The sequence below is a fragment of the Chelmon rostratus genome, chromosome 1, assembly GCF_017976325.1.
Source record: "Chelmon rostratus isolate fCheRos1 chromosome 1, fCheRos1.pri, whole genome shotgun sequence".
NCBI classification, from domain to species: domain Eukaryota; kingdom Metazoa; phylum Chordata; class Actinopteri; order Chaetodontiformes; family Chaetodontidae; genus Chelmon; species Chelmon rostratus.
This window is the reverse complement of record NC_055658.1, coordinates 28,974,015-28,998,742: the sequence shown is the minus strand read 5'-3', so window position 1 is coordinate 28,998,742 and position 24,728 is coordinate 28,974,015. Positions and strand designations below refer to the sequence as shown.

The 24,728-nt window shown below is 42.6% G+C and overlaps 2 protein-coding genes across 3 annotated transcripts in view; both read left to right on the top strand.

Moving 5' to 3' along the window:
- Positions 1-17,001, top strand: part of LOC121606874 (E3 SUMO-protein ligase PIAS1-like) — a 48,453-nt gene extending 31,452 nt beyond the window's left edge. For both annotated transcript variants that reach the window (XM_041937471.1, XM_041937480.1), the window contains exons 3-13: positions 6,022-6,106; positions 6,217-6,355; positions 6,515-6,649; positions 7,852-7,957; positions 8,934-9,007; positions 9,298-9,458; positions 11,307-11,443; positions 11,801-12,032; positions 13,187-13,326; positions 13,932-13,972; positions 16,095-17,001. In XM_041937471.1, the coding sequence (XP_041793405.1) occupies positions 6,022-6,106; positions 6,217-6,355; positions 6,515-6,649; positions 7,852-7,957; positions 8,934-9,007; positions 9,298-9,458; positions 11,307-11,443; positions 11,801-12,032; positions 13,187-13,326; positions 13,932-13,972; positions 16,095-16,460 (1,616 nt within the window). In that variant the 3' untranslated portion in view covers positions 16,461-17,001. The remainder of the gene's footprint in view (positions 1-6,021; positions 6,107-6,216; positions 6,356-6,514; positions 6,650-7,851; positions 7,958-8,933; positions 9,008-9,297; positions 9,459-11,306; positions 11,444-11,800; positions 12,033-13,186; positions 13,327-13,931; positions 13,973-16,094) is intronic.
- Positions 17,002-21,982: 4,981 nt separating this feature from the next.
- LOC121606951 (relaxin-3 receptor 1) lies at positions 21,983-23,601 on the top strand. The gene has a single exon (XM_041937582.1). The coding sequence runs from the start codon at positions 22,038-22,040 to the stop codon at positions 23,022-23,024; it is 987 nt and encodes a 328-aa protein (XP_041793516.1). The 5' UTR covers positions 21,983-22,037; the 3' UTR covers positions 23,025-23,601.
- Positions 23,602-24,728: the final 1,127 nt, after the last annotated feature.

Below are 24,728 nucleotides of genomic sequence, written 5' to 3'. Positions count from 1 at the left end.
TTTTTTTGTTTGTTTGTTTTTTGGTTTTGATACCGTCACGTCATCCAGAAGTCCCGGGCTCAAGTCTTCGTGACAGCAGTTATCCTGTTATATGGAGATTCCTTGATCTAGCACACCTAATCAGTACAAATAAGTTGTTCTGTTCATCTTGTTTTGCCCGTCGATTGGCAAGCAGAGACACGTCTCCTCAAGGAATCAGTAAATATAGTAAATCACATACATTATCAGCTATATACAACCGGTCGCGGTGGAAATGTTCCCAAACATCTACAGCACAGAAACCTATAAAGCGCCTCCTCACTCAACATCAAAACACGACCTGAGATTTACCCGCTCATACTCCCCTGCACGATCCCGAGCAAAATTCTTTATCTCACTGTAAACAGCTCAGCCTTCTCACAACAAATGAACATCAACAAAGGAGCCCTGGCTGCTCTGAGCTATAAACACGCTGCACGAAATGGCTCCTCTCTCTCAGAGCCCATAAAACTACCATTATTTTGTTCTAAGCCTGAGCTGGTGCATCATCATCCCCAAGAGTAGATTGAGTCTGATTAGACGGACTCAAACCCTGATTGTAACGCAGAACAGGTTATTCTTTTAGCTAAGCTCAAACATAAGCACAGCCGTTCCTTCCACTGTAGCTCTTTGTGCGTTTCATGATATACTGGCTTGCCGTATATGAGGCCAAGCTCTAAAGACATTGTGAACTGCCCGCAACAGCATATACATTGACGGGGATAGCAGGACCAGATGCCAGACTGAGAAAATGTAATGCCAGCATTAGCAGTCCTGTAAGCACACTGGAATGCCTTAATGAGCCCTGTCAATATATAACTGTGCAACACCCTTATGCAGATAATAAAAGATAATCACTGCTGTTAGGGGGAGAGGAGGTAACTCTTCTGGAAAGTTTTCAATTGTCTGTGCACGTGTGTGTATGTGTGTGTGTGGGTGTAACATCCAGATCTGACCTTTTGCTGCGGATCCTTCTGGCACTTTAGGTTTGAATTTGAGTGACGCTGAAAGGATTTTTGTCTTTGTTCTGCCTGTGAATGTTGCTGTGTGTTGGTTTTGTGCATGTATGCGTGGCTGGCTTGGTGTGTGTGTGTGTGTGTGTGTGTGCGCGCGCGCGCGCGTGTGTGTGCACACGCCTGCTGCACCAAACAGAAAAAGTAGCAGAGCCACTAACAAGTTAATAAACTCCAGCTGGGCTTTGTTGTGCTGAAGACAGGCTATAGAGTCGAGCACATTCTCTGAAGCTTAGCTCACACATCTTCTGCTCAAACCAGAGAAACTAGACCCAGAACCAGGTTTTTTACTGACTGTATGGTCAAAATCAGCATTGGAAGAGTAATCTTACTTTGCATACTAGTAGGCATCGCTAGCCACAAGCGAGCTTCTTGATAGATTCCCCCATATGTTCACTATAGACTACTATAATACAATTTGTACAGCTGGGTTTCAGTTTAGCTGGAGGACAAAATGTAGAAATATTATACTGTAAGGTAACAAGTGCCAGATGTGACCAAACTGGAACGTAAATCTGGTTCAAACGTAAATGTTCCAGGTACAAAGGCTCTGTTTTATATCAGGGTTTTTACTCTATAGGGAATTTTTGTTAGACTTCAAAAGTGTAAATAACAAGCAGTTAGTCACCTCCTCCCACTGTGACCAGTAATGGTAGTCTTTGGTCGCCTTCATTTATTGCGTGACTGTCATTGAATTTGTTCCCATGTTTTCCCTTATGTCCGCTGAGATTGGTTAAGTTATAGAGCTTCAAAACAGTATGCTTGCAGTCAACAGGCCTTTTCTTAAGTTTGTGAAATGTTAGTTCAGTTAAGTTTGTTGAGGCAAATGTGCCTCGATTTCACATGTACACTCAGTTGCAAGTTTAGCGAAAACTAATGCAATCTACTGCAAGAAATCTCACCTTTATGAAGGTTGTAATGTTAAGTCTATGTCAGAGAGGTGTTTATTCAAGTTCATGATAGTTTTCGATGCTAGTTAGTGGTGCTATTAAATTGCATTTTTTCAATTAGGGTCAGAATACATAATAGAAATACTTCTCAGTATAACTCAATGCAATTCAACAGCACTAACAACTCGGGCTGCAACTAGTGGTTATTTTGAATATTGATTAACTTGATGATTATTGTCTCTAACTGGGGTGGACAAAATATTAGAAATTCCTCTCAGTATAGTTGTATATACCATACGTAATAAAATGGCAGTTGACTGTATGCTTTTGGCCCTTCTTGGTTTATTTTCTCGTCACTGTAAACAGCAACCCACTGGAGGTCATTTTCCCATCTGTCACTCTTCCACCATCTGTCTTTCCAACACATACATTTTACATTATAAAACAATGTCAAATGCATCATGACAGCTGGTACGGCAGAGGTCTCAAAACATGTTCAAGGGCTGAGAGTCTGCAGGTTTTCATGCCATGCAGTCACTCCACCAGGGCTCTTTCTCAGTATGCAAATTCCTGACAGTTAGAGCATCATTTCAGAACCGTTGTATTGATTTTAAAGCTTGACATCATTCACAAGGTCCAACACGAACTGCAGAGAAGAAGAAACTTCTCTTCAGGACAACTTGGAAAGAAGTTTTTCCCATTATCTCTGTGATATCCACTTTACTGTTTCACAAAACGTCTCCTGAACTTTCCTCCTCTGCTCTGATGACTGCACCTTAAAACAGAGAGCGAGGTCTTATCAGCTGTGCTGTTTATGCATGTACTCCATGACGCATGGTTGGAGATTTGCACTGATAAAAGCTCTTATTTGTTTATTGTAATTATGCTGGAGTCTTAAAATGAATGTCCCATTTGTTTCTTAATGTTCATATTCTAATAAGCACCACTAAGCAGAAGTAAGATTACATGCAGTGGCAGAAATGTGCTTAATAACAGTAATTACAATTCTGTCATAGCATCATTAATTTTGCATCTGCTTTCAGTGAAGTTAAATAGAGACTTCATTCATTGAAATTGCATTCTGTATGTGATGTAGTCATCTTCATTCTTTATAATGACTTAATTCGTCAACTTGTGAGGTTCTGTCTGAGCTACATGTGATAAAGTCAAATTAAGCATCCTGCATGTCCAAAAGTCATACATGAGGTTCACACGTATACTTGCCGTGGTTGGTTTGTATTTTCACCAATATACTGTGCATTCATCACTCAGATTAGGCAGGGGATGTACGACATTATTTTTAGTTCGACTAAGGCTGGGTATGGTTTAATATGTTTCTCTACTGACATTGTTTTTTCACCGATACCTTAATTATGCTGTTTAAGATACTTGACACATTGATGTCAACATGTTTAACTAATACTTTCGATTCAGAAATATCTGTGTTTGCTTTCTTGCTGCAAGTTAGATGATAATGTTGATGCTTGTCTTATGTCTCTGTGCTAAATACGAACCTGAAGCCAGCAACTGGTTAGCTTATCTTAGACTTTCAATGGAGAAACAACTCAGAACAACAGAAATATTCTGACATAAATTGCTTTCAAACTTCAGTTTTTGTGTGGCTCAAACAAACAAGATCTTATGTGTTAATTCGGAAGCTGAGAGGAGCTGGTAGGCAGATTTTGTTACCTTTGGACAGAGCCAGGCTAGTACAATAATACTAGTACTAGTACTTAATACATCAAATTCAAAATAAATTTGGAATATTTTCTTATTGCGTTGTTGAAATTGTATTCATCTGCCAGACGATGAGACATTCTTTCTGATGATAAAACGTGCTTCAATCATGAAACACAGAATTTGGGGATAAATAAAACAGAATGTGTCAGACAAATAAAAACATTATAAAGTTGAGGTCCAACACTGTGTTTGCATCTTAAACCATTAGAGTTACAGAAGCTGCGATGGGAGCTGTGTGTGCGTTGGGGTAAAAGTAAGTTAATGTGTGTGCGTGTGTGAGTGTGTGTGTGTGTGTGTGTGTTAGTGTGAGAGAGGAAGACATCAATCAAAGCTCATTTCAACCCTTCTCATATCTCTCCTAACCACACACATTGAAACACCAGAAACAAATCCACTGCCAGAGAGAGAGTGAGTTATAGAGCGATGGAGAGATGAGGGTGGGGGGGTGGGGGGGGAGTGAGAGAGGACAGAGTGAGAGAGCACTTTCTATTTATAGCCTGTGTGCCCGGAGAGGAGGAAGACTGTTGTTCGAAAGCACACTTTGTCCGTATGATTTTGTTCTGCAGTACACAGGCTGCGGCTCAGAAGATGCAAGAATGGAAACATGCAGTAAATACATGGCCATATAGATTAAATGCCATGTGGGTGGTAAGACGGTTCATTACTGGGAAAATTAATGGCTGTTTGAAAGGCTGATGAGAGGAGGAACATGATTGGTCCAGTAATGATCGCAGGAGCTGTAGACTTCGTCCCCCTCAACGCCCTACATGGAAGGAAATTACCTCTTTGTACTTCACCCCGCTGTGTGTGTTTGTGTGTGTGTGTGTGTGTGTGTGTGTGTGTGTGTGTGTGTGTGTGTGTACGTGTGTACGTGTACACGTGTGTTTTAAGTGCATGATCGTTCATGCGCACACATTCCCTCAATGTGTTTGAAGCTGTCACTCACTGACAGTTCAACATTATTTTAAGTAATTAAAGCAACAATCAGGATTCATGATAGGTAATTCTGTAACTCATCTTCCCCCTCAGTTACACAGCCCTCAGGCCAGAAGGTTCCCGCTGAGAATCAGCAATTACTGTTTCACAAAATATGGCCTGCACACATGAAGAGAATACTCCAGTATTTTCACAATGGTTACACTGGTCTGTAATGCTCACTCACTGGTGTACGGAGCACTCTTGTGGTGAAGATTTTAGTTGGTTTCACTTTTGAAACTGTGTGAGTTTAGTCATTTTATTGAGCTGATTGTCCTACACATTGTTGTTAGTAAAAGCTATTTTGTATTTTAAAATGTTAAATGACAGATCAGTACAATATTAATCTTAATTTTCATTACACCTACTTACATATACATCAGAGCACAGTCTTGTCACTCCTATTTAATTTATCCTGCCAAAATGAGGAAAAACTCAACTAAAAAAGATCAAAGGAGAGGCTTGTTATTATTCATTACTGTATGTAACTGTTGAGGGACAGGGACGGTTCAGATAGATTTAATTGTTTCAGCTTGTAACGCACACCAAAACAACAAACTGTCATTTGTTTTGTTTTACATTTATGTCTGTGTGGTGATTAAACAAATGACATACTAATAAGTGACTTATTGCCATGCCGGTATGTATATTTTGTTACCTTTGGACAGAGCCAGGCTAATTTTTTCCCTTTGATTCCAGTCTTGATGCTAAGCTAACCACCTCCCACCTATAGCTTCATACTCAACATAAACAGAGAGGGGTATCGATCTTTTCATGTGACTGTCAGAAAAATATTGAATAAACATATTTCCAAAAACACTATTCCTGTAGGTACAAAACAAAGCACAGTTCAGTTAGAGCCCTCAAAGCTCTGCCTTCCAACCTCCTTCTAACATGCACACACCAACTTTTCTTGCCTTTGCAAACCTTCTGTCTCTTTAATGAAGGCTGGGTTAGTGGCACCAGTTATTTCCAGCACCTCTCGGTGGGCCTATAAATAGAGCACGCACACACATTTTCTTCTTCTTCTTCACCTCTGTGTGAGGTGATCTGGTTTTGACGTCCAGGTGCTCTTTAGCTTCAGCTAATTTCATGCCTGCATGGTCTAACCATAATGCTCTTTATGCAGGAGACACCCACTGATGTGGTGCTGTGCACACACTTCTTCACCTTTTTCTTTATTTTAGCTTGTCTGCAGATGAAAACAGTGGTTATCTGTCTTAATTGCAGAAGTTTGGTCTTGCATATCTCACTGTCTTGGTGTTAACAGATTTCTTTTAATAGTTGGCTAAAATTTTTCACTGTTAAAAACTTGGTGTATGTATGTAGTTTACGTGGTCATGAAAAATGTCTCTCCTTCTCCCTCCTCTGTCCTCTCTCTGCAGCATCAGACAACAGCCAGCGATTTCAGGAGACGTGTTTCGCCTTTGCATTAACGCCGCAGCAAGTCCAGCAGATCAGCAGTTCAATGTAAGATGAGCACATCTGCCGGTGCAGGACGCTGGCTCGTTAATGAATCATTCATAAATGTGCATGCTTTCCACAGATGTGTGCTGATAAATTTGTTTCTGTGCCCAAAGGGACATCTCGGGGACCAAATGTGACTTCTCAGTTCAAGTTCAGTTGCGGTTTTGCCTGTCGGAGACGAGCTGTCCTCAGGAAGACCATTTCCCACCCAATCTGTGTGTGAAAGTCAACGGGAAGCCATGCAACCTGCCGGTGAGGAGCTCTGCCGTGACCACATGAACAACCAGCCAAACATGGCATCTTTTTTCTGCCACTGCAAGCTGAGGAGTCACAGGCTTTTCATTTGATGACTATCCCAACAAAAAGGCTAATTTTCTCTTTTTCCTTCTAATATTCATATCTGTCATCTAGGGTTATCTTCCTCCAACCAAAAACGGCGTAGAGCCCAAGCGGCCCAGCCGGCCCATCAACATTACCTCACTGGTCAGATTGTCCACCACAGTCCCCAATACCATCGTGGTGTCGTGGACCGCAGAGATTGGAAGGGTAAGGACCAAAGTGTCACAGTTTCTAACAGGGCAGATTTCATGAACGATAAAGTCATTTATGAAGGAAAATTACTACACTATTATAACATTTGCTGAAAAAAGCTTCTCAAATCTAAAGATTTTTTTGCCTTTTACTGTTTTTTATCCTTCTAGACTGAATATCGTTTGTTCAGAGTTTTGCTCATCTTTATATAATCCATGGGTAATATTGATGTGAATTCTTAATCTTCAAGAAGTTCTTTGGAGAATTCATGGAAATTCTTGCTAATCCTGATTAATCTGCCAATGTATGCAACAAGTTGCTGCAAAATCATATTGGATGGGGTGCTGTGTATGGAGAATCATCACATGTTCTTTAGTTATTGTGTACGCGGGGATGAGACGCACACACAGACGAGACCACAACCAAAAAATGTTCTACAAATGTGTGACAGAACTGAAGACAGTCTGGTTTTTAATGAATATAGACTTCCATTATTTTCAGTAGCTTTAAGTAGAGTAAGAGAGGATGAACTTTAAGGAAAGCCCACCCCATCTGAGTGTGTGTGGTCAATATGCACAGAGAATGAAGGCTAATGGCACAGTTATTGACGAAATCACCTTTAATGAACACATGGCCAAACCCAGACGTCACTGGACTAACACATAGAGTTTAGTGATGGGAAATAATACTAATCCACAGTCCAGAAGGGAGGAGGGTATTGGAGCTTGTGCCACCAGAAGACTCTAACGTGCCACTATGATTAACCATTAAGACAAGGAATGCAGCAGTTGTAACAGTAGGGTGTACTTTATTGATGGGTGTACATAGCTGTCTTACAACAACAAATAACAGATGTATAAAAGAGAAGGAGGAGTTGGCCAGTGGTTTAAAGGAAGTTGCTGTAAAGCTGCACACACCTAATCCATATTCTAATCAACAACAAGTCAGCATCTCATATGCTGACTTGTATTGAGTTGAGCTTGATTTTCAGCAGACAGGCAATAGAGGACGGTAAAGGAGCCATCTCACAACAGAAAACATACTGGCCTCAAATGTCAGCGGACAGCGCACAAGTTCCTTCTGACTGAACATTTATCTCAGAGCAGTAGGATCGACCTTGAGTTTAACCATCGAAGCACGTTTCCTGTAACTGGCCCAGAACTCTTTAGATCGCTTTGCACATTATTACATCATTCTATGCATCCATGTGTCCACAGAGTTACTCCATGGCCGTGTACTTGGTGAAGCAGCAGTCATCCACAGTGCTGTTACAGAGACTACGGGCAAAAGGCATCAGAAACCCAGACCACTCCAGAGCACTCAGTAAGGGCTGTCAGACTCTTTTTTTGAGAGATCAGATATGTTGGATTGATATCAGTGCTGATATTGACCTATTACGCTGATGATTGATCCACATTCAATACAGTTTCATTAAAAAATTCCATGTTTCCACTTTGACTTCACAATGGGCCACCAACTTTTTTTCATCCGTAGCACCACAAACAATCTCTGGCTTCATGTTATCCTACAAGAAATGATCCAATCAATGATTTTCACATGCTTTAAACTGAGGTTTGCAGATTTTAAATATGGGAAAAAGAGAGCTCCAGTTTTGGATCAGGAGTCGGTATCAGTAGACGCCCCGAGCTGAGGTATCTTTACAACCATGAAGATAACTTATCTGTATGTTTATGTCCTCATAAATCCAACTCCGATATTAGCTGGCCAAGATATGATTTTATGAGGACAGTGTTGCACAATGTGCGTGTTACTGAGTGTGATTTGTTGGACGCAAAATTGAAATTGAAGCCGGTGGTGAAAAGAGTTTACAAGAGTTCTTTGCTGCCAAGTTTCATATCATAGGTAGAAATAACTAATACTTTCTGGTGATCTCGTGTGCAGCACAGAAAGTCTGTTATAAGCTGGGGGGGGCCTGCTTTAGTTGCTTGACACACATCCATTGTTCTTTCTGGATAAAACTTTTCACCCCATGAGAGGGCCAAAATGTTTCCCATTCCAGATGAGAGGAGGCACTGTTTTGTGAGTCACAAAATGTTATATATCTGCCTGCATATATTTTTATTCTGTACGGGAAGTGATATAAGAAGAGTCGCTCGATCAGCCCCACACAGCTCGAGGAGCTCTTGAATACGTTTGGAGAATGCTGCTTCATTCCTGACATGTAATGAAGTAACAAGTAGTAAAGGAGTTGCAGTCTGAAATTAGAAACTGAAGAAGAAGTCCCTCTGTTCGGTTCTAACTCACCCCTCTGTGTGTGTTTTACTTACGTCATCTGCAGTCAAAGAGAAGCTAACAGCAGACCCGGACAGTGAAATAGCCACAACCAGCCTTCGAGTGTCGCTGCTCTGCCCGGTAAGCACACTCCCTGCTCCTCATAAATTAAAGGCAGTGTTTAGAGAATCAGTCATGCAAAGACGTGTCCATTCTCTTCCTGATCCTCTTTCTTGTCTTTGTATGTGTCTGAACATGCCTTTATGCCTTTAACTTCAAGTTGTGTACATGATCCACCTTTCAAATTGTGTTCTCAACCCCTATCTTACCTTTTCCATGTGGGTTTGGTATATTTGTGATATTTATGCATCCCGTATACCTTCTGTCCCTGCTGGGTCTGTCCTCTTCATGCTCTGCCGACGTATGTGCAGCTGGGGAAGATGCGGCTGATGATCCCATGCCGGGCGCTGACATGCTCCCACCTGCAGTGCTTTGACGCCACACTCTACATCCAGATGAACGAGAAGAAGCCCACCTGGGTGTGTCCTGTCTGTGACAAGAAGGCCCCCTATGAACACCTCATCATTGACGGGTAAGTCGTCCGTCCCCCATCTCCCCATCCTGTGCAAAGGATTTGTTGTTTTTACACTTAAAAAAACATTTATAATGTGTTAATAAGTGAGCTTCAAACTAGCTGGTAGATGGGTTTTGTTACCTTTGGACAGAGCCAGGCTAGCTGTTTCCCCCTGTTCCAGTCTCTATGCTAAGCTAAGATAACCAGCTGCTGGCTGTGGCTTCATATTCACAGACATGGGGGCCGTTTCAGTCTTATCATCTAACTCTGAGAAAGAAAAGTAACTTATTTGCCAAAATATCAAACTATTCCTTTAACTTTGTTTAGCCAGGTCAGATTAAGGAGGAGCAAATCAGGGAAATTTGCTGTTCAGTGTAAAAGTTTAACAAAAATCTAAATTCAAGGTCCACTTGAAAGCCATTAGGATCTTGACTTTTTGAGGGTTTTTTTGTTGTTGTTTTTGGTCAGACTCAACTGTTGTACTTTCTGAGCTAAACAGATGCCTGTCTTTAGCTGCGTTTCCATTGCCCCTAGAAATGCGCAAATCCTAAATATCGCAATAAAAAAACGGTAATGGAAACACCTAAATTTCGAAAATCCTCTCAAATATCGCAAAAACAATTTTACGCTCTCATGAGGTGGTTTTTCAGACGTGTCGATATTTAGGTGTATTGCAAAAGTGTAATGGAAACACTTTTTTCGCATTTACACGTCTCTGAGGTCAGCGGACTCCCCGTTTCGGGACGGCCGCATGCAGTCAGATATAACGTCTTGTCAATTTTGTAGTGTTTGTATGTTTTCTGGATCTCAATAAGTAGCAGACAAAAACACTGAAGCTGTTCCAGCCGCCATGCTGGCTGATCTGTTAAAAACAATCCGACAGGTGTGCCTCAGCTATGTGGGAGACACGCGTGCACGCCATTAACTTTAATATTTACACATAATTGCTGATAGAAAATATGTTCAAAGGACACTTAAGTAATTTACAGTCCTGTATTCTGCTGCTGCTCCGCCGGCGTGAGCTGACGCTGTCAGAGCGAGCTGACGCTGTCAGAGCGAGCCTCGCGTAGTAACAAAGTGATCAATAATAGGCCATTAAAATCAGTGATCACTCTAAGTCAACAGATCATTTCTTTATTTCACCTTCAGCATGTGCTTTTTAATTATAAGGCTTTGTGTTATGTTTTACCGACGCACAGCACGCACACACATCTCGCGGGACATCCGAGAACTTACGAGAATTTCAGGTTCGCAAAACACTGTTCAATGGAAACACCTGCAAGTCGCATTCGAACTTTGCAGAAATTTCAGAAATATCGCTTTTATTTTACGAACAACTGTAATGGAAACGCAGCTTTTCGCTTTTAGCACTGATTAAGGAAATATTTTAAAAGCTTTTTCACATAATGACACATCGCAGCAAATGCACATTTACTCCTGAGTGTCTCCACAGAGTTCAGACTGTGTTCTGAAAGGAAATACTGCACCTGTCTGTAACTGATACACTCTGATTTATCTACACTCATCTGAAAATCTAGACCTTCACAGAAGCGCTGACACAACCTGTTTAAATCTCATCATGTCCAGCCTTTTGAAGGATTGAAAATCTACTTCCTGAAAAGTTTGTAGCTTGCTTCCTTGGGGAGGACAGCAGAAACTGTTGGTCTTGAACTCACAGAAGTGTTTTATGTAGAGAGACCTTTACATTCTGGTGTTGATGTTAGCTGTTTAGTGAAGATTTCTTCTATTTTAGAGTTCCTTTAAAGTGGAGGGTCTTTTCCAATCAACCTTCGTTTAGAAAATACAATTTTCTCTGTGGTTTGTGTACATTTTGGGTTTGCATATGACGTGTATGTTTGTTCTCAGGCTTTTCGTGGAGATCCTCAACAGCTGCATGGACTGCGATGAGATCCAGTTCAAGGAGGATGGCAGCTGGGCCCCGATGAGGTCTAAGAAGGAAGTGCAGGAGGTCTCCTCTGCTTCCTATAACAACGGGCTGGATGGTGAGACATGTCATGAGGGCTGAATAGGGGATGGGGTGAGGTTAGAAATAGAAAGGTTGCTTCTGCATGAAGGCAGTAAGGGAAGACTGGAAGTAATTAAATTAGGATTAAAGAGACGTGGTAAGAAGAGCGGGTGCATGCATCCTCTCCCCTCTTTGTTTATGCATTGTCAGTTCTAATTTGGTAAGGCATCAATCACAGTGGCACTGAGTAAACTGCCCGTCTCCATAGTAACAAACTGTGTATCTCACACAAGGGCAGAGGAAATGTGCATGTGTGCGTTTTAGCATGCTAACAGTATTCTGTAGTGCTGTAAAACATGAGCACACAGACTAATATTTCACCGCTGCTCTCCAGGTTCATGTCGGACGTCTGCAGGCTCAGACCAGCGGAGCTCCTCGTCATCCAGCCACGGCGGCAGCGACAGCAGCAACAGCAAGAAAGTGGAGGTGATCGACTTGACGCTGGACAGCTCCTCAGACGACGAAGGACAGGACTCGCCGCCTCCGCCGGCACCGCCACTGCCTCCTCCACCCAAAAGAGCGTGTCCCTCTATGTCCCCGACCTCGCCGCCCGTCATCAACAAAGGGTCAGACGCACTTTGAACACTGTGAATTCATCTCCGCACACAGTTTGCTTTTCATTAAATGTGGAAACGGGGCTCATTTTAGCTGCTCACATGGGTAGTTATGTATCTCCATGTTAAATGATTCATGAGTTTTTGCACTTGAACTCACAAGTATCTTTTAACATTTCACATCAGCAGCATCCACAGTAGGTAGCCAAGAGTCCTGACCGAGAAAGCTTTGTGTCCTTTTTAAAAGTTCAGTGGGAAGTATAGATCTAGAAATAAGTGAATTTCTAACATAAAAACACTGAATCTGTTTTTTTCTGCACATAAGCATCATGAACAGAAGATTAAAGGCTTAGAAAATATCTGCTTCAGTGATTTTTTTAAAAAGCAGAAGGTGCAAGCTTGTGCACTTTTGTGGGAGAAGGTAACTACAAAGCGCATTTCAGCCAGAAACATCCGATCACCTGTCATGTACACCGCTAACGGCGGTCACAAGCTACAAATTGTGCTGCAGAGAAACCGATGTTATAATCTGCATCTCAGATTAGTTTACTTTTCATGTTGGGGTCAACTTTGGTTGAATTCCGCGACTATTATGACACATTTTGTGAACAACAATGAAGCTTTTTGAATTTGCCACCTTTCTGATTCGTGCCTCTGATTGGATTCTTCTCCATGGCAACGGCTGCTGAGGCTCATGGGTTTTGTAGTATTATAGCCATCGTTCATGCCAAAATGACAGATATTTCAAACTGGTGGTTCTAACGTGAACCTGTATGATTGTGACATTATCCTGGAGGGTTCTGTATTTCTGCCTTAAACAGCACAGTGGATATTGTTGAAATACAAGCTGAAACGGGAACGCAGAGTGGAGAGAAACAGCCTCTGCCACTTGGAAACTCTACCCAAGATTTGAATCCAAGCTCTCTGAAACTTTAACAGCTACATGTTCTGTCAAATTAAAATGTGAAACTGCTGCTGTGTTATTTGACTTTAATGAATCCTACGACTGTTACCGTTCAGAGGTTTGTGTTTCGAGGTCAGCGGAGGAGACGGCACACCCTGTGACGTACCCGATGAATATGACATGAAATCAGAGCCTAATAATAAATTCACTGTCCTCTTTTACTTCTTCATCCCTCAACCTCTTCCTCTGTATCTGCCTTCAGAGTGTTGAACCTGCACCACCAGGCCTCTCCTGTGAGCCGTACTCCCAGCATGCCAGCCGTGGACACCAGCTACATCCCTCCTGTCCCCCCACTCATCCAGGACTATAGACCCTACTACCACACCCCCAGCGACCTGTCAGGTAATGACACGCACGTGACTCAAGATGGCTTGGGAACATTGATGGGAGCGAATACTTTGCTAAAAACAAAAACTTTGATGTGACATGACATGTAAGCAAATAATGCATGTATTTAAACGTAATTACATTTACTTTAAACTCACTCTAATTGTATAGCCATAAAAAAACATTACAATGGCACCATAAAGCAGATAAATAAATTGTGTGTACAGTGTGGAAAAGGTCTCCAGGGAAAGTTTAAAGGTACAGTAAGCAATTCTGGACAAAGATGGTTGATTGTTGAGTCTCATTCCGGGTCTTTAAACGCCGACGCTTTAGGCTGGTGGCTCGACCTGAACATCGGCCCAAAGCGCCGCTATGTGATGACCTGAAACGAGAGTCAGCAATCAACAGTGTTTCTCCAGAATCACTTACTGCACCTTTAATGGCAAAACTCTCAATCTCATTTAGTTTTTCTCTAAAAAGATCTAATTCTGTTTTTTATTCTGAAATGTATCTGGTCGAGGAAACCATTAGACTTTTGTAGCAGTATAATATGCACATGTATTTGTGTCGGGGATTTAGATCTTTGCTGATAATTGACTTTGCCTGTGCTTGTTTTCCAGAGTTGAACTTCTTCTCTTTATTTCAAGGCGACAATCATCAGGTATGTGCAACAGTGTGTCTCATTATATGGAGATGCTGAACGTACCAGCTGAAGCACCTCTCAGAGCCTGTGGCCGTAGTTCATCTTAAGATATACAAGGGCTCTGACTCCATATGTGCTTACAAACGTCCTCTCCACAGTAACCAGAACAGTGATGAAAGCTCCACCAGACACTTCAGAATTTAAAAAGCACATTTGAAACCTGATATGTGGTGGAATTGCCCGTAAAATGTCACACAAGCTGCTTGTACACAGTGTACCTGTTTCAGTGTCTGCTAGCGAGCGCTAAAGGTCATCCTTCCTGTCTGTTTCTGCCTTTACGAGCTATTTAAAGGAGACACGAGAGCGAGACATTTGTCAAATGGTGGTTGTCGCCCCACAGTCACTGGTGGATTGAATTCTGGGAGGTAGTCAAACATGAATACAGACATCTCTTGATTTCCGATATCCTCATCCTCCATTCTGCTCCGTTTGTTTCGACTAACATTTTAAATGGTTTAAACAAAGAAAATAAAAACTCTCACTTACCTTGAATGTTGCAGAATTGTAGCTGCTCAGATAGTTTTGGTTTGGAGATTTCTGCTGAGGGTGAATGGAATTTCATATGTGGTTGACACAGTTTTGAAAAATTGCATTTAAAAAATTCAACAGCAACTGCATTTCCAGAATCAACACCCCCGGCGCTCGTTAAGTTCACAGGCCTCGCTGTGGACAGTTTTCATTGGACCTACTTTCTCCTGCAGGAAGAGCCTCTATGAAGACTGAAGGCAGTGTTTTCTCTGCATTAACCGGGATTTCTGGAAAGATGCCGCTGTTGAATTTTTTAGATGTCATTTTTCTAATGCCGAAAGCAGAGCAGCGGAAAAGAGCGGAGGCAGAAATCAAAGCAGATCAAACAAAAACCAACAGCACAGCAGGATACCACTAGAGATTAGCAAGTGTATATTTTTGGGTTTGATCCCATTGATGTGGAATGACATGACTCCACAGTATGTCCACAGTGACTGGTCAACAGATGACCTGTCTGTGTCAGTGAATGTGAAACAAGATATTCATTAATACACAGCGCTTTTTATCCATCTAGACTGTTTTGGTGTGAGCTGTCTGCTCTCTCTTGAATACAATGCAGCTAGATGCTAATCAGCCTGTGTCGCTCAGTGTGCAAAAGAAAAACTTTTTTGAAAAACGGCAGTGTCTGGGTCCAGAAATCAAGATCATCCACAGACCTTGTGAGCAGTTTCATGTAGGAACTACTTTCTTTCTACCAAACCACACCCGACAACCGCATCACCGCGCTGGAGGAAGCATGCACGTACTCATACACGAGAGGCAGCACGGGATGTAAACATTAATGGCGTCCTCCTTGCCTGAGCTGAAACATTAGCTAGCAGCATAGCTTAGCTTTAAATTCATCTCCGCAAGCTAGCAATGTCAGTAGATGCACACTTCTGCGCAGTGATACAGTTGTTGGGTGTAGTTTGGTAGAAATTATATAGTTTCTACGTGAAACTGCTCACAACAGGCTCTAAAAACATCAAGAAATGTGTTCATGTGACAAAGTAAAATACTGACTTGTTAAGCACCGTCCTCGTGCTGACGCTAATGATTTTTTCCAGCTTTGATGGAGTAATTCCTCATGTAGCCTCAGTTTTACCCAGTAACTCAGCCGTGAGATCAGATTTATTTATTTAATTATCGCACTGGGTTTGGTTTGATGAGTCATTCTGACACTTTTCATGTCCAGCCATTATGTCTGGGGACAGCAGATTGTGTCAGTTTGTTAGTGAGCTGAGGAGATTGTTATTAACTCTGCCACTATCATAATAAGCTTTTAAAAGTTCATTAATGTTGTATTTTTTTTTAACAAAACTCTGGCACAGTTAGGCTCGTTACCTGCACAGTGTGACTGATGTAAGAGTCCTGCTTACTTCTCACAGACTTAGGAGTTACTAAGTGCTAAAAGTCTTTGTGAACTATGCTTAAAACCCTTGATTTCAGGAGTTTCTCTCAACTCGGCCAGTCAGGAGCTACTTCTGGTGTCAGGATGTTTTGTGAATACGACCACAGGTGACCTCACGCCTGCTAACACTTCCTGTTCTCTTGTATTCTTCCCACGGTTCAGCATTACAACATGGTAATGGCAGCAGCGGCCGCCGCTTCAGCCTCAGACGACCACGAGCTGCTCCTCAACCGCTTCCTGCCCTACAGCACCTCCTCCTCCTCTTCCTCCCAGCTGTTCCTCGACCAATCCGGAGCCTCCTCGGCCACTTCGCTGACCGTGCCGACCAACGGGGCGAGCAACTCGGGCAGCACCAGCAGCCTGGTCTCGTCCGGCAGCCTCCGTGACACTCACTCCACACACTCGTCGTCACACTCGGGCTCACACTCCTCTCTCGCGCACCCCGGGGTGGTGGCCAGCCGGAGCAGCACTGAAGCAGCAGTGGCAGCTATTTACGGCGGGATACCTGACGTTATATCGTTGGACTGACTCAAGAAGAGTCGAGACTACACTTTGGGTCCAGCTGCGATCCAGTAACAAACTCTTTGACTGCAGGGTTTTAAGTCTTGTTCCAGAAACTAGATTGGCCCCAAGTCATCAAACTCAGAACGGTTGTGGAGTCATAAAGACAGGACTGCCTCAAGAAGAGCACTAATAGTATGACAATTCCCTTCACTAGACTGACCTGAGAACAGTACTGAGTCATCACTTAAAGGGGGTCAGCTGTGGACATTGTGTTGGTATACTGACTTCAGATAAGAAACCTGTCCAGCATGTGAACCCACGTTACTACTATACTGGTACCAACCCGGCACAAACAGTAAAGACGCTACCTGAGCAAAAACACAAAGGAGGAAGGCTCTTTTTTACAAAAACAAGGAGTGGCACCGTGTACAGAGAACAAAATCTATTTTCCTCTTTTACTTTTGTATGTTAAATCGGGACATTTTCAGTCTAGTGAGCTGCTTCAATCGCTGTTTTTAATTGGACGACTGGAGGTTCTTTTGAGGGTTTTTTTTTTTTCTCACAAAAGCTTATACATATGCCTGTTGCTATGTGGTTATCTTTTTCTTCTCTTTTAGCTCTATCCTGCTTAAATTTTTCCATTTGCATTTCTTCAATATAAGCTTCAATCCCTTTTTATCTCTCTCTCTCTTGCTCGAGCTCATTTTTAAATTCACGGTATGTTATTTCTCTGTCCAATGACAACAATGAACTTTTCAGACAGACACTGAATTTACAGTTAATTCATGTACTAATAATTTTATTACGCTTTTAAGTTATGTATGATATTTAAACAGTTAGAAATATATATATATATGTGCATATATATATATATATATATATGCATTCCCTTTGACCTTCAGGTTAATGCTGTGTGTAGGTGGAAATTAGCCATTTCTGGTTTTTCATTTTTACTTCTTGATTTGTAACTCCTTGCTGGCACACAGCATTTAAAAATGGAGACTTTTAGACTATTTATATTTGCCAATTTAGAGTTTTAAGCTGGAATAGTTTCTTTTGTTTTCATTTTTGCGCAATGCCAAAAATAACATGGTACCTATGAAAATTATCACAATAATCAGAGTGCAGTTGAATCTGTGTGCCACAGTGTTTCAGTCAAGTGTCCACTTATTCGGTTTCAGCTGGCGGTTAGTCAGACACTCAAACTCTGTCCTTTTGTCTCTCGTCTTCTCGGTTTCATCGTTTTGTGCTCGACCGTTTGAAAAGATATAACCATGAAAGTCAAGCTGTTGCAGCAGCGTCGATCCTTTTAAAGAGACAGGCGTTCGCGACACGTGACCAAATTAGTGCCTGTTTGCGTGCATGCTTCGCAGCGTGTTTGGGGTGGAGTTTTCAAACTCAAAAGAATGTCTTCAGTGGTCGCACATCAACCTCTGTCCCGTCTCTGCGGAAGACTTGACCTGCGACTGATATCCTTGATGGTCCAGGGATTATCGAGGGAGTTATCTTTGGAAGACTGCTTGTGGAGAAGCATAGAAGAGTGAAAGCAGACAGTTTAGTGCCACAGTGAAAGAGGGAGGTCTCAACATGCCAACTTAGACTGGGCACAAAGCCAGGTTTAAAAATACATGACCTGTCTGTAACTTAAAAACCCTACGAGCCGGTCGGTGTACGATGTGGAAGTGTCACGAGGCGGAGGTTTCGGAATACCTCGGTGTTGTCGCCATTCAGCTGAGTTTGCTCATGAATGTATTGTACAATTAACAGAGTGGACACGCTCTTGGTCTTTGCTTGCATCCGGTCACATTACCAGTGACACACAGTAGACCCCTCCCGCCCAGTCTGCCCACCCCTCCTACAGCATGAGTGCCCTTGAAACTTTCCCAGACTCGCCTCTTATCAGTCTCCCCTCAATGTTCCACTTCCAGATGTCCGCTCACTTCAAAGCCTCATTATCCCCACCACGATGAGATAATGACTTCTGACAGCAAACCCCATCACCTGACGTCCCCTGTCCTGTCCTTCAGCAACTAACTGGAAGACGTAGACAACCCAAAATGACCCCCGCCCCTCCTCCCCACCCTTGCTCTCTCTTGGCATCTTTAACTTTATTCCCTATTCTTCTCATGGGAACCAACCCAGGCTCTCAATCTGACCGCCGGAACAAGTCTTGTGTATTTCCTGTGTTGTGCAGTATTTTATTTATTTTGTATTCTTATTTCTATATATTATATTTTTACAAATTGTTTGATTTCCATGGGTGCGTGTCTGAGAGTCACTGTCACTCAGGAGCTGTTGTGATTTTATTTAATATGCATTTTATTATACTTTCTATTCTATTATTTCTCGAAACGGTACCATTTAGTTATTCGCCATGGAAATACCTACGTGTATTTTCTTGGGAGCTGACATACACTTTTAATAAGGGCATAAAACACATGCTTAATTAATGCATGACTCATGATGATTTAATGTATGAGTTCATTCAGTATGTATAATGAATTCCTGATGATGATGATGCTTGGTTAACGTTTAATGGATCATCAATTACTGATAATCTCAGTTACTTTATACGTGAATTTGTGTGCCACCAAATTAGCTGGAATCCAGTTGCATAGAAAAATGTAAAATAGAAAAGAATTTTTGTAGAAGTATGAAACCTAATCGAACTGGTGGTCGGATGGAAACATTGATGTGTTGCTGCACAACCCAACAGTCAACAGAAATAACTTCAGGTAAAGATTCCTGACTTAGCATGCTCAGTTTTTAGCCATGTTAGCAGCACGGTCGGTTGCTCCAGACCAGAATAACTCAACAACTATCAGAGGGATTACCATGAAATTTTGTACAGACATTCATGACATCCAGAGGATGAATCCTGCTGACGTTGGTGATCCTCCGACTTTCCCTCTAGCGTCACCATCAGGTGAGAATTTCAGTTGTCCAGTACTTAAGGCTTAATATCTGCAAAAGTAATCACATTCCCATCAGCTTCAACTAAAAAATTACATATTAGCATGCTGATGTGCTAAACCATACCTGTTTTAACACCTGCATGTTAGCACCCTGACGTTAGCGTTCAGCTCAACGTTTGAGTCAAAGTACGGCCTCACAGAGCCGTGAGCATGGCTGCTGTGTTTTTTCTCACTTCATTACAGCGTAAACGGTCGACACATACAAACATTCACCCCGTTTTGCCACCTAGCACCTGTGATTTTAGTTTGAGTGCACCATTCTCACTGCTGCTACACTCAGCTTCTCTGAACAGCAACAAAAATATGCCTAATAACTGATCTGAGTCCAAAAGACTTTGCCAGTTTGTAAATGTGACACGAGGACCACTGTGCCGCACAGCAACATGCCTATGAGTTCCATAAGAACAGCTTCATGGGCTGATAACATGCCTCTTCTGTTATCTCTGTCCAAAGAAAAACACGTATCCACATTTGGTGATTTAGAATTTTCTGGATACCTTTGTGAGTGCAGAAAAATATCCTACTTCTTAAACTAAATAAACCACTTAAAAAAGCCACTGGATTAGCTAAAAATACTTGGTCACAAGGGTGTTTTTCTTGGCTGGTGAAAGGCAGACGTTTTGGAGATGTATGATTTTCGCAGAACAGTGATGATATGTAGCTGGAATCCAGCTAATCTGGTGTGACATGAATTAATGCACAAAGTATGTGATGAACTGTAATGTTGACCGATTATATAAACCCACAGTTACGTGATCATTTATCAACTGAGCAACAAACAGCAACTGGTGACACTTCATGGCTCATGTATTAGTTAAACACGGCTTCAGCATGTGTGTTCGTGCCTCTAATATAAAGTGTTACACTGACTGTCTGTGCTGATGGAGATGTTGATCCTTTGGTTTCCGTCATGTTAGTTTGAATATTAATCACCAGTATTTGGATACTTGATTAGGAGGTCACAGTTAATGGATGCGTTTGATCACAATTTAATTTATTTGAACGACTTCTTCTTTCCTCGCTTGTCATGAGACGGTGCAGCAGATTACGGTCACACACGTGAAGTGAGAGAGCAGACCGCGTTGAATGTGTTTCTGTTGAAGTGCTCTACATACTGGGGGGTCTGGATGGGATCACGGAAAAGCCAGACCCCCCTCGCCCCCAGCTTGTTTCATATTGTTAAGCGTCCACAGCTCCACCCTGTGGTTCACAGCTGTAAATTCCCTGAGGGAGAAGCAGTTATTGTTCGGCTGTTTTCTTTTTCACTCCAGCAAATTGGCTTAGAAAACGTCAGATTGCATGCAGAGGTGGAGAAGCACAGGACTGTTTCCATCTCAATCCCCCTCCAGTTTCAGTCACACAGGTGTGAACAGGTGTGTAGTGTATTTAAAGCATTTTTGCAGCAACTTATGTGTTTGCTGGTTTGAACTCTGTGTGGAAGCTCAGCCAGAACCGGCATCCGCACAGAATAAGATGAATGGAATAAGGCCAATATCATCAATAGTTACCCTAAATTTCAAAATCTCCACAGGCAACCTTGACAACGCAGCTCAGTTCTTTGGTTGTCATGATGTCTCAACCTTAGACAAAAGGGAAAAGTCAACAATGTGTATATTATGTCTGTATGGAAACCTGACAACTGAAAGTTCAGATCCAAACGTGGGTGTTTGATGTCCGTTTGTATGCTTTTTGTGTGTCAGTTCAGAGCAAGAGAATAAATTAATTTATATATTTTTTAGAAAATGAAAGCTGTACTATTGTTAAAAAAAGGACTGTGGCCAATAAAGAGTCTTACACAACTGAAATAATCTCAAAGTCAGACTCGAGTCGACATCTGCACTCACTGCCTTAAAACATTCACAGGTTCTGTTTCACAATCCGAGAAAAATCATAAAAAGGCTTTTCAAGGAGGGCAAGGAGAAGACCGTGTACAGTAGACCCTTGTCAGTTTGTACAAATATACTAAGTGGGGGAAAAAAATATTTATTACCTGCATTGGAAGAAATTGTTTACTTATTGAATGTTACCTGTTTATGTAGAAAAGTTTAGATGTAATAAAATGCATTCTGTTATCTGTGTGTGTTTTCACTTATTATAGAGGATTTATTGTGGAGGGACATTTAACCAGCCTGTTACACTGACAATGAACACTGGGTGGCAGCAGAGAGAGACGTTTTGGGCCACTCATCCGTCGCTGTGATGGCACAAAACCAATTACGCACGCTTTGTCAATTCCGGTACCTTCCTGGCTGTGACACAAGCTTTACTTAGCATTTTCATCTAAAATAATTAATTAATTGTTTATCCCTTCTATTAAATGTGATGAGGAAGCCTCGCGGTCCGAGGAGCCTCCTTTACGCACAAGACTGATGGACCCTTCAAAGCTAAAATTGGCCAACAAGCACCTCGGCTTCGCTTCCTCTCGTGCTGTTTGAGCAGTGGTAATGGGTGTTTATGCGTCTCGGAGGAGAGAGGAGGGGACATGGCAGGAGGGTGGGGTGGATTCAGACGGAGGAGTTGGGGTTTATCATGCCCTTATCACCAGTGTGGCACTCCACGATCCAACTCTATTTGGACATGTTATCCAGCTCAGATATAGACCGTTCATCTTGAAGCTGCTGAAATTATGAATGAAGAAAATGAAAGCGTTTGTTTGAACAGGTCCCTGACGGACATGGACAGTTTCAGCAACCTGGAAGACATCGACGTGACAGCTGACGGGAGCCCGGTTCTGAGATTCCTCATCTGCCTCGTTTATTCTGTGGTCTGCGCTGCGGGTCTGGTGGGCAACCTGCTGGTCCTCTTCTTCATCAGGGTCAAGCATGAGAGGAAGAAGTCCAGAGTGAACTTCTTCGTGCTCAACTTGGCAGTGACGGACCTTCAGTTCGTGCTCACGCTGCCCTTCTGGGCCGTGGACACCGCGCTGGACTTCAGCTGGCCGTTTGGAGACGCCATGTGCAAAATCATCCTCTCGGTCACCGTGATGAACATGTACGCCAGCGTCTTTTTCCTCACCGCCATGAGTGTGACCCGCTACTGGTCAGTGGCCTCGGCTCTGAAGAACAGAACCGCGCACAAGTCCTGCTCCACCAAACTGATCTGCGTAGTTATTTGGACACTGGCGACTCTGGCGACTGCGCCGACGTCGATTTTCTCAACTGTGAGCAATGTAACCGGAGAAAAACTGTGTTTGCTGAAGTTTCCCGGTGGACAGTACTGGTTGGCAGTTTATCACATACAGAAAATACTCGTAGGTTTCGTACTGCCTATGTCCATCGTGTCCATCAGCTACATCATGCTGCTGCGTTTCATCCGCATTCGGAGTATGAAAACAAGCAACCCCAAACGAAGATCCCAGGTTACAAAATCAGTCACCATCGTCGTGTTGTCCTTCTTTCTGTGCTGGATGCCAAACCACGCCATCACCCTGTGGAGTGTACTGGTCAAACTGAACGCTGCGAACTGGGACAAATCGTACTACATCGTGCACACGTACGTGTTCCCACTGACCGTCTGTCTGGCGCACACCAACAGCTGCCTGAACCCGATTATCTACTGCCTCATGAGGAAGGAGTTCAGAAACAAACTACGAGATCTGATACGCAGAGGATAGTGGTCTTGGAGCTTTGGGGACGATGTGACCGAGCGCGAAACGTGTCGACAAGCGGTAACCAAGACGCGCCGAGTGCGCACGGCAAAGCGGGCATGCAGTGAGAGGGGAGACCTGCCAGAAAGCAACGAGGACGTGCAGGATATGTCTAGACTATTACTGGACTCTGCTTATGGAAAATGTGACTTTCATTCGCGCGTCTTGTCTTTAAACGCTGGCGTAAAGTGGCTCATTTCTATAGAGAAACCGCTGTAGCTCGGCTAGTAGACGCACAGAAATTGCTCATTTTGTGCAAAGTTATCACGCTTGTGACCATCGTGGCTTTGCATGTTAAGTAATCATTAGTGACTCATCTCTAGGTTACAGTCTAAGTGACTGCGTGCGTAAAAGCGCATGCCAATTAACCACCCATTAGTGTGCCCGTGTCACAGCCGGACAGGTGGAGCAGAGCGCTTCTGTGAATGTCTTAGCTAACAATGTAAACAGTGTATGATAAGTGTGTTCATAAGACAATCAACAAGACCTCAGGTCCTGAATATGAGTTATTATTGTTATTGACTACAGCGTGCCGACATCAGGAGTCTGGACACAAAACACAACAAAATGTGTGAAATATGATTGATGTATTAAAAAAAACTGTAATCATTAAGTGTGCTAATAAAAATGTACTCAAGTTGTCACATGAGTTATTTTTCCTCATAATTAATACCTGATTTGAGTCAAACTGCTGAGCAGGTGATCGGAGGTTGAGCAGTGAAGGCTGGAACAGAGGTATCTGTCTGCTGCAGGTGTCACTGACCTGCGCGCGGAGGCTAACGTGCACACCGTCACCAGCACGCGGATGACATCGACTTTAAAATGGATTTTCATATTCAGCACCGTGTGCTGCGCAGCATCACTCATCAGAGGAAACTGACTTCAGGCACGAGCACTGCGCTTTTACATCCACGTGCGCAAAAGCCTCACTGAAAAGTGTGCGAGCTGCGGCGCGCACACACACACCTGGGGGTCGTGTGAACACATTCATATCAGAAACTAGGCTCTGTTTTTGTGTTACAGGATGGGCACTGGGCGCAGTGGTGGATTGGATTGAACGGAATGAGACCGAGTTTATTTCCAGAAGCGTTTAAAAGAACCATCGATCAGTTTGGTTGTACTTACAGTTATTTCTAGCGAAGACTGCACTGATTTGATTTAGGGTTTTAAGATTCAAGGCACGAAGTGGAGCACTCATGTGAGCTGAAATCTGGGGCCTCACCACACACACACACACACACACACACACACACCATAGTGTAGTGGGCAGCTGTGTGCATGAAAGACTGAACTGTGGACCAGCATTAGTTGTACCATCATGAAAGAACCTGTTTACCTTCACTGGTCTCATATAAGCAGACAGTAGTGAAATGTATAGTATTCACGTCAGTACAATTTTGAGGTACCTGTACTTTATCTGAGTTACTTTAACGACGACACGTATTTTAGTAATATCATTTTCTGCGAATTTATACTTCGCATACATACACTCACAGGGAAAATGTGCAGCTTACTTTGCCACCTTCTTTGACAGCTATAGTTACTTACTTTTCAGATTTTACTTATAAAAAAGCTTATGATTAACTGCTTTTAATTACACCTACTTTTGATGGAAAGCAAATTTTGGGGTACTCGAGAATTTCCGTTTTCTGCTACTTCATCCTTAAACTG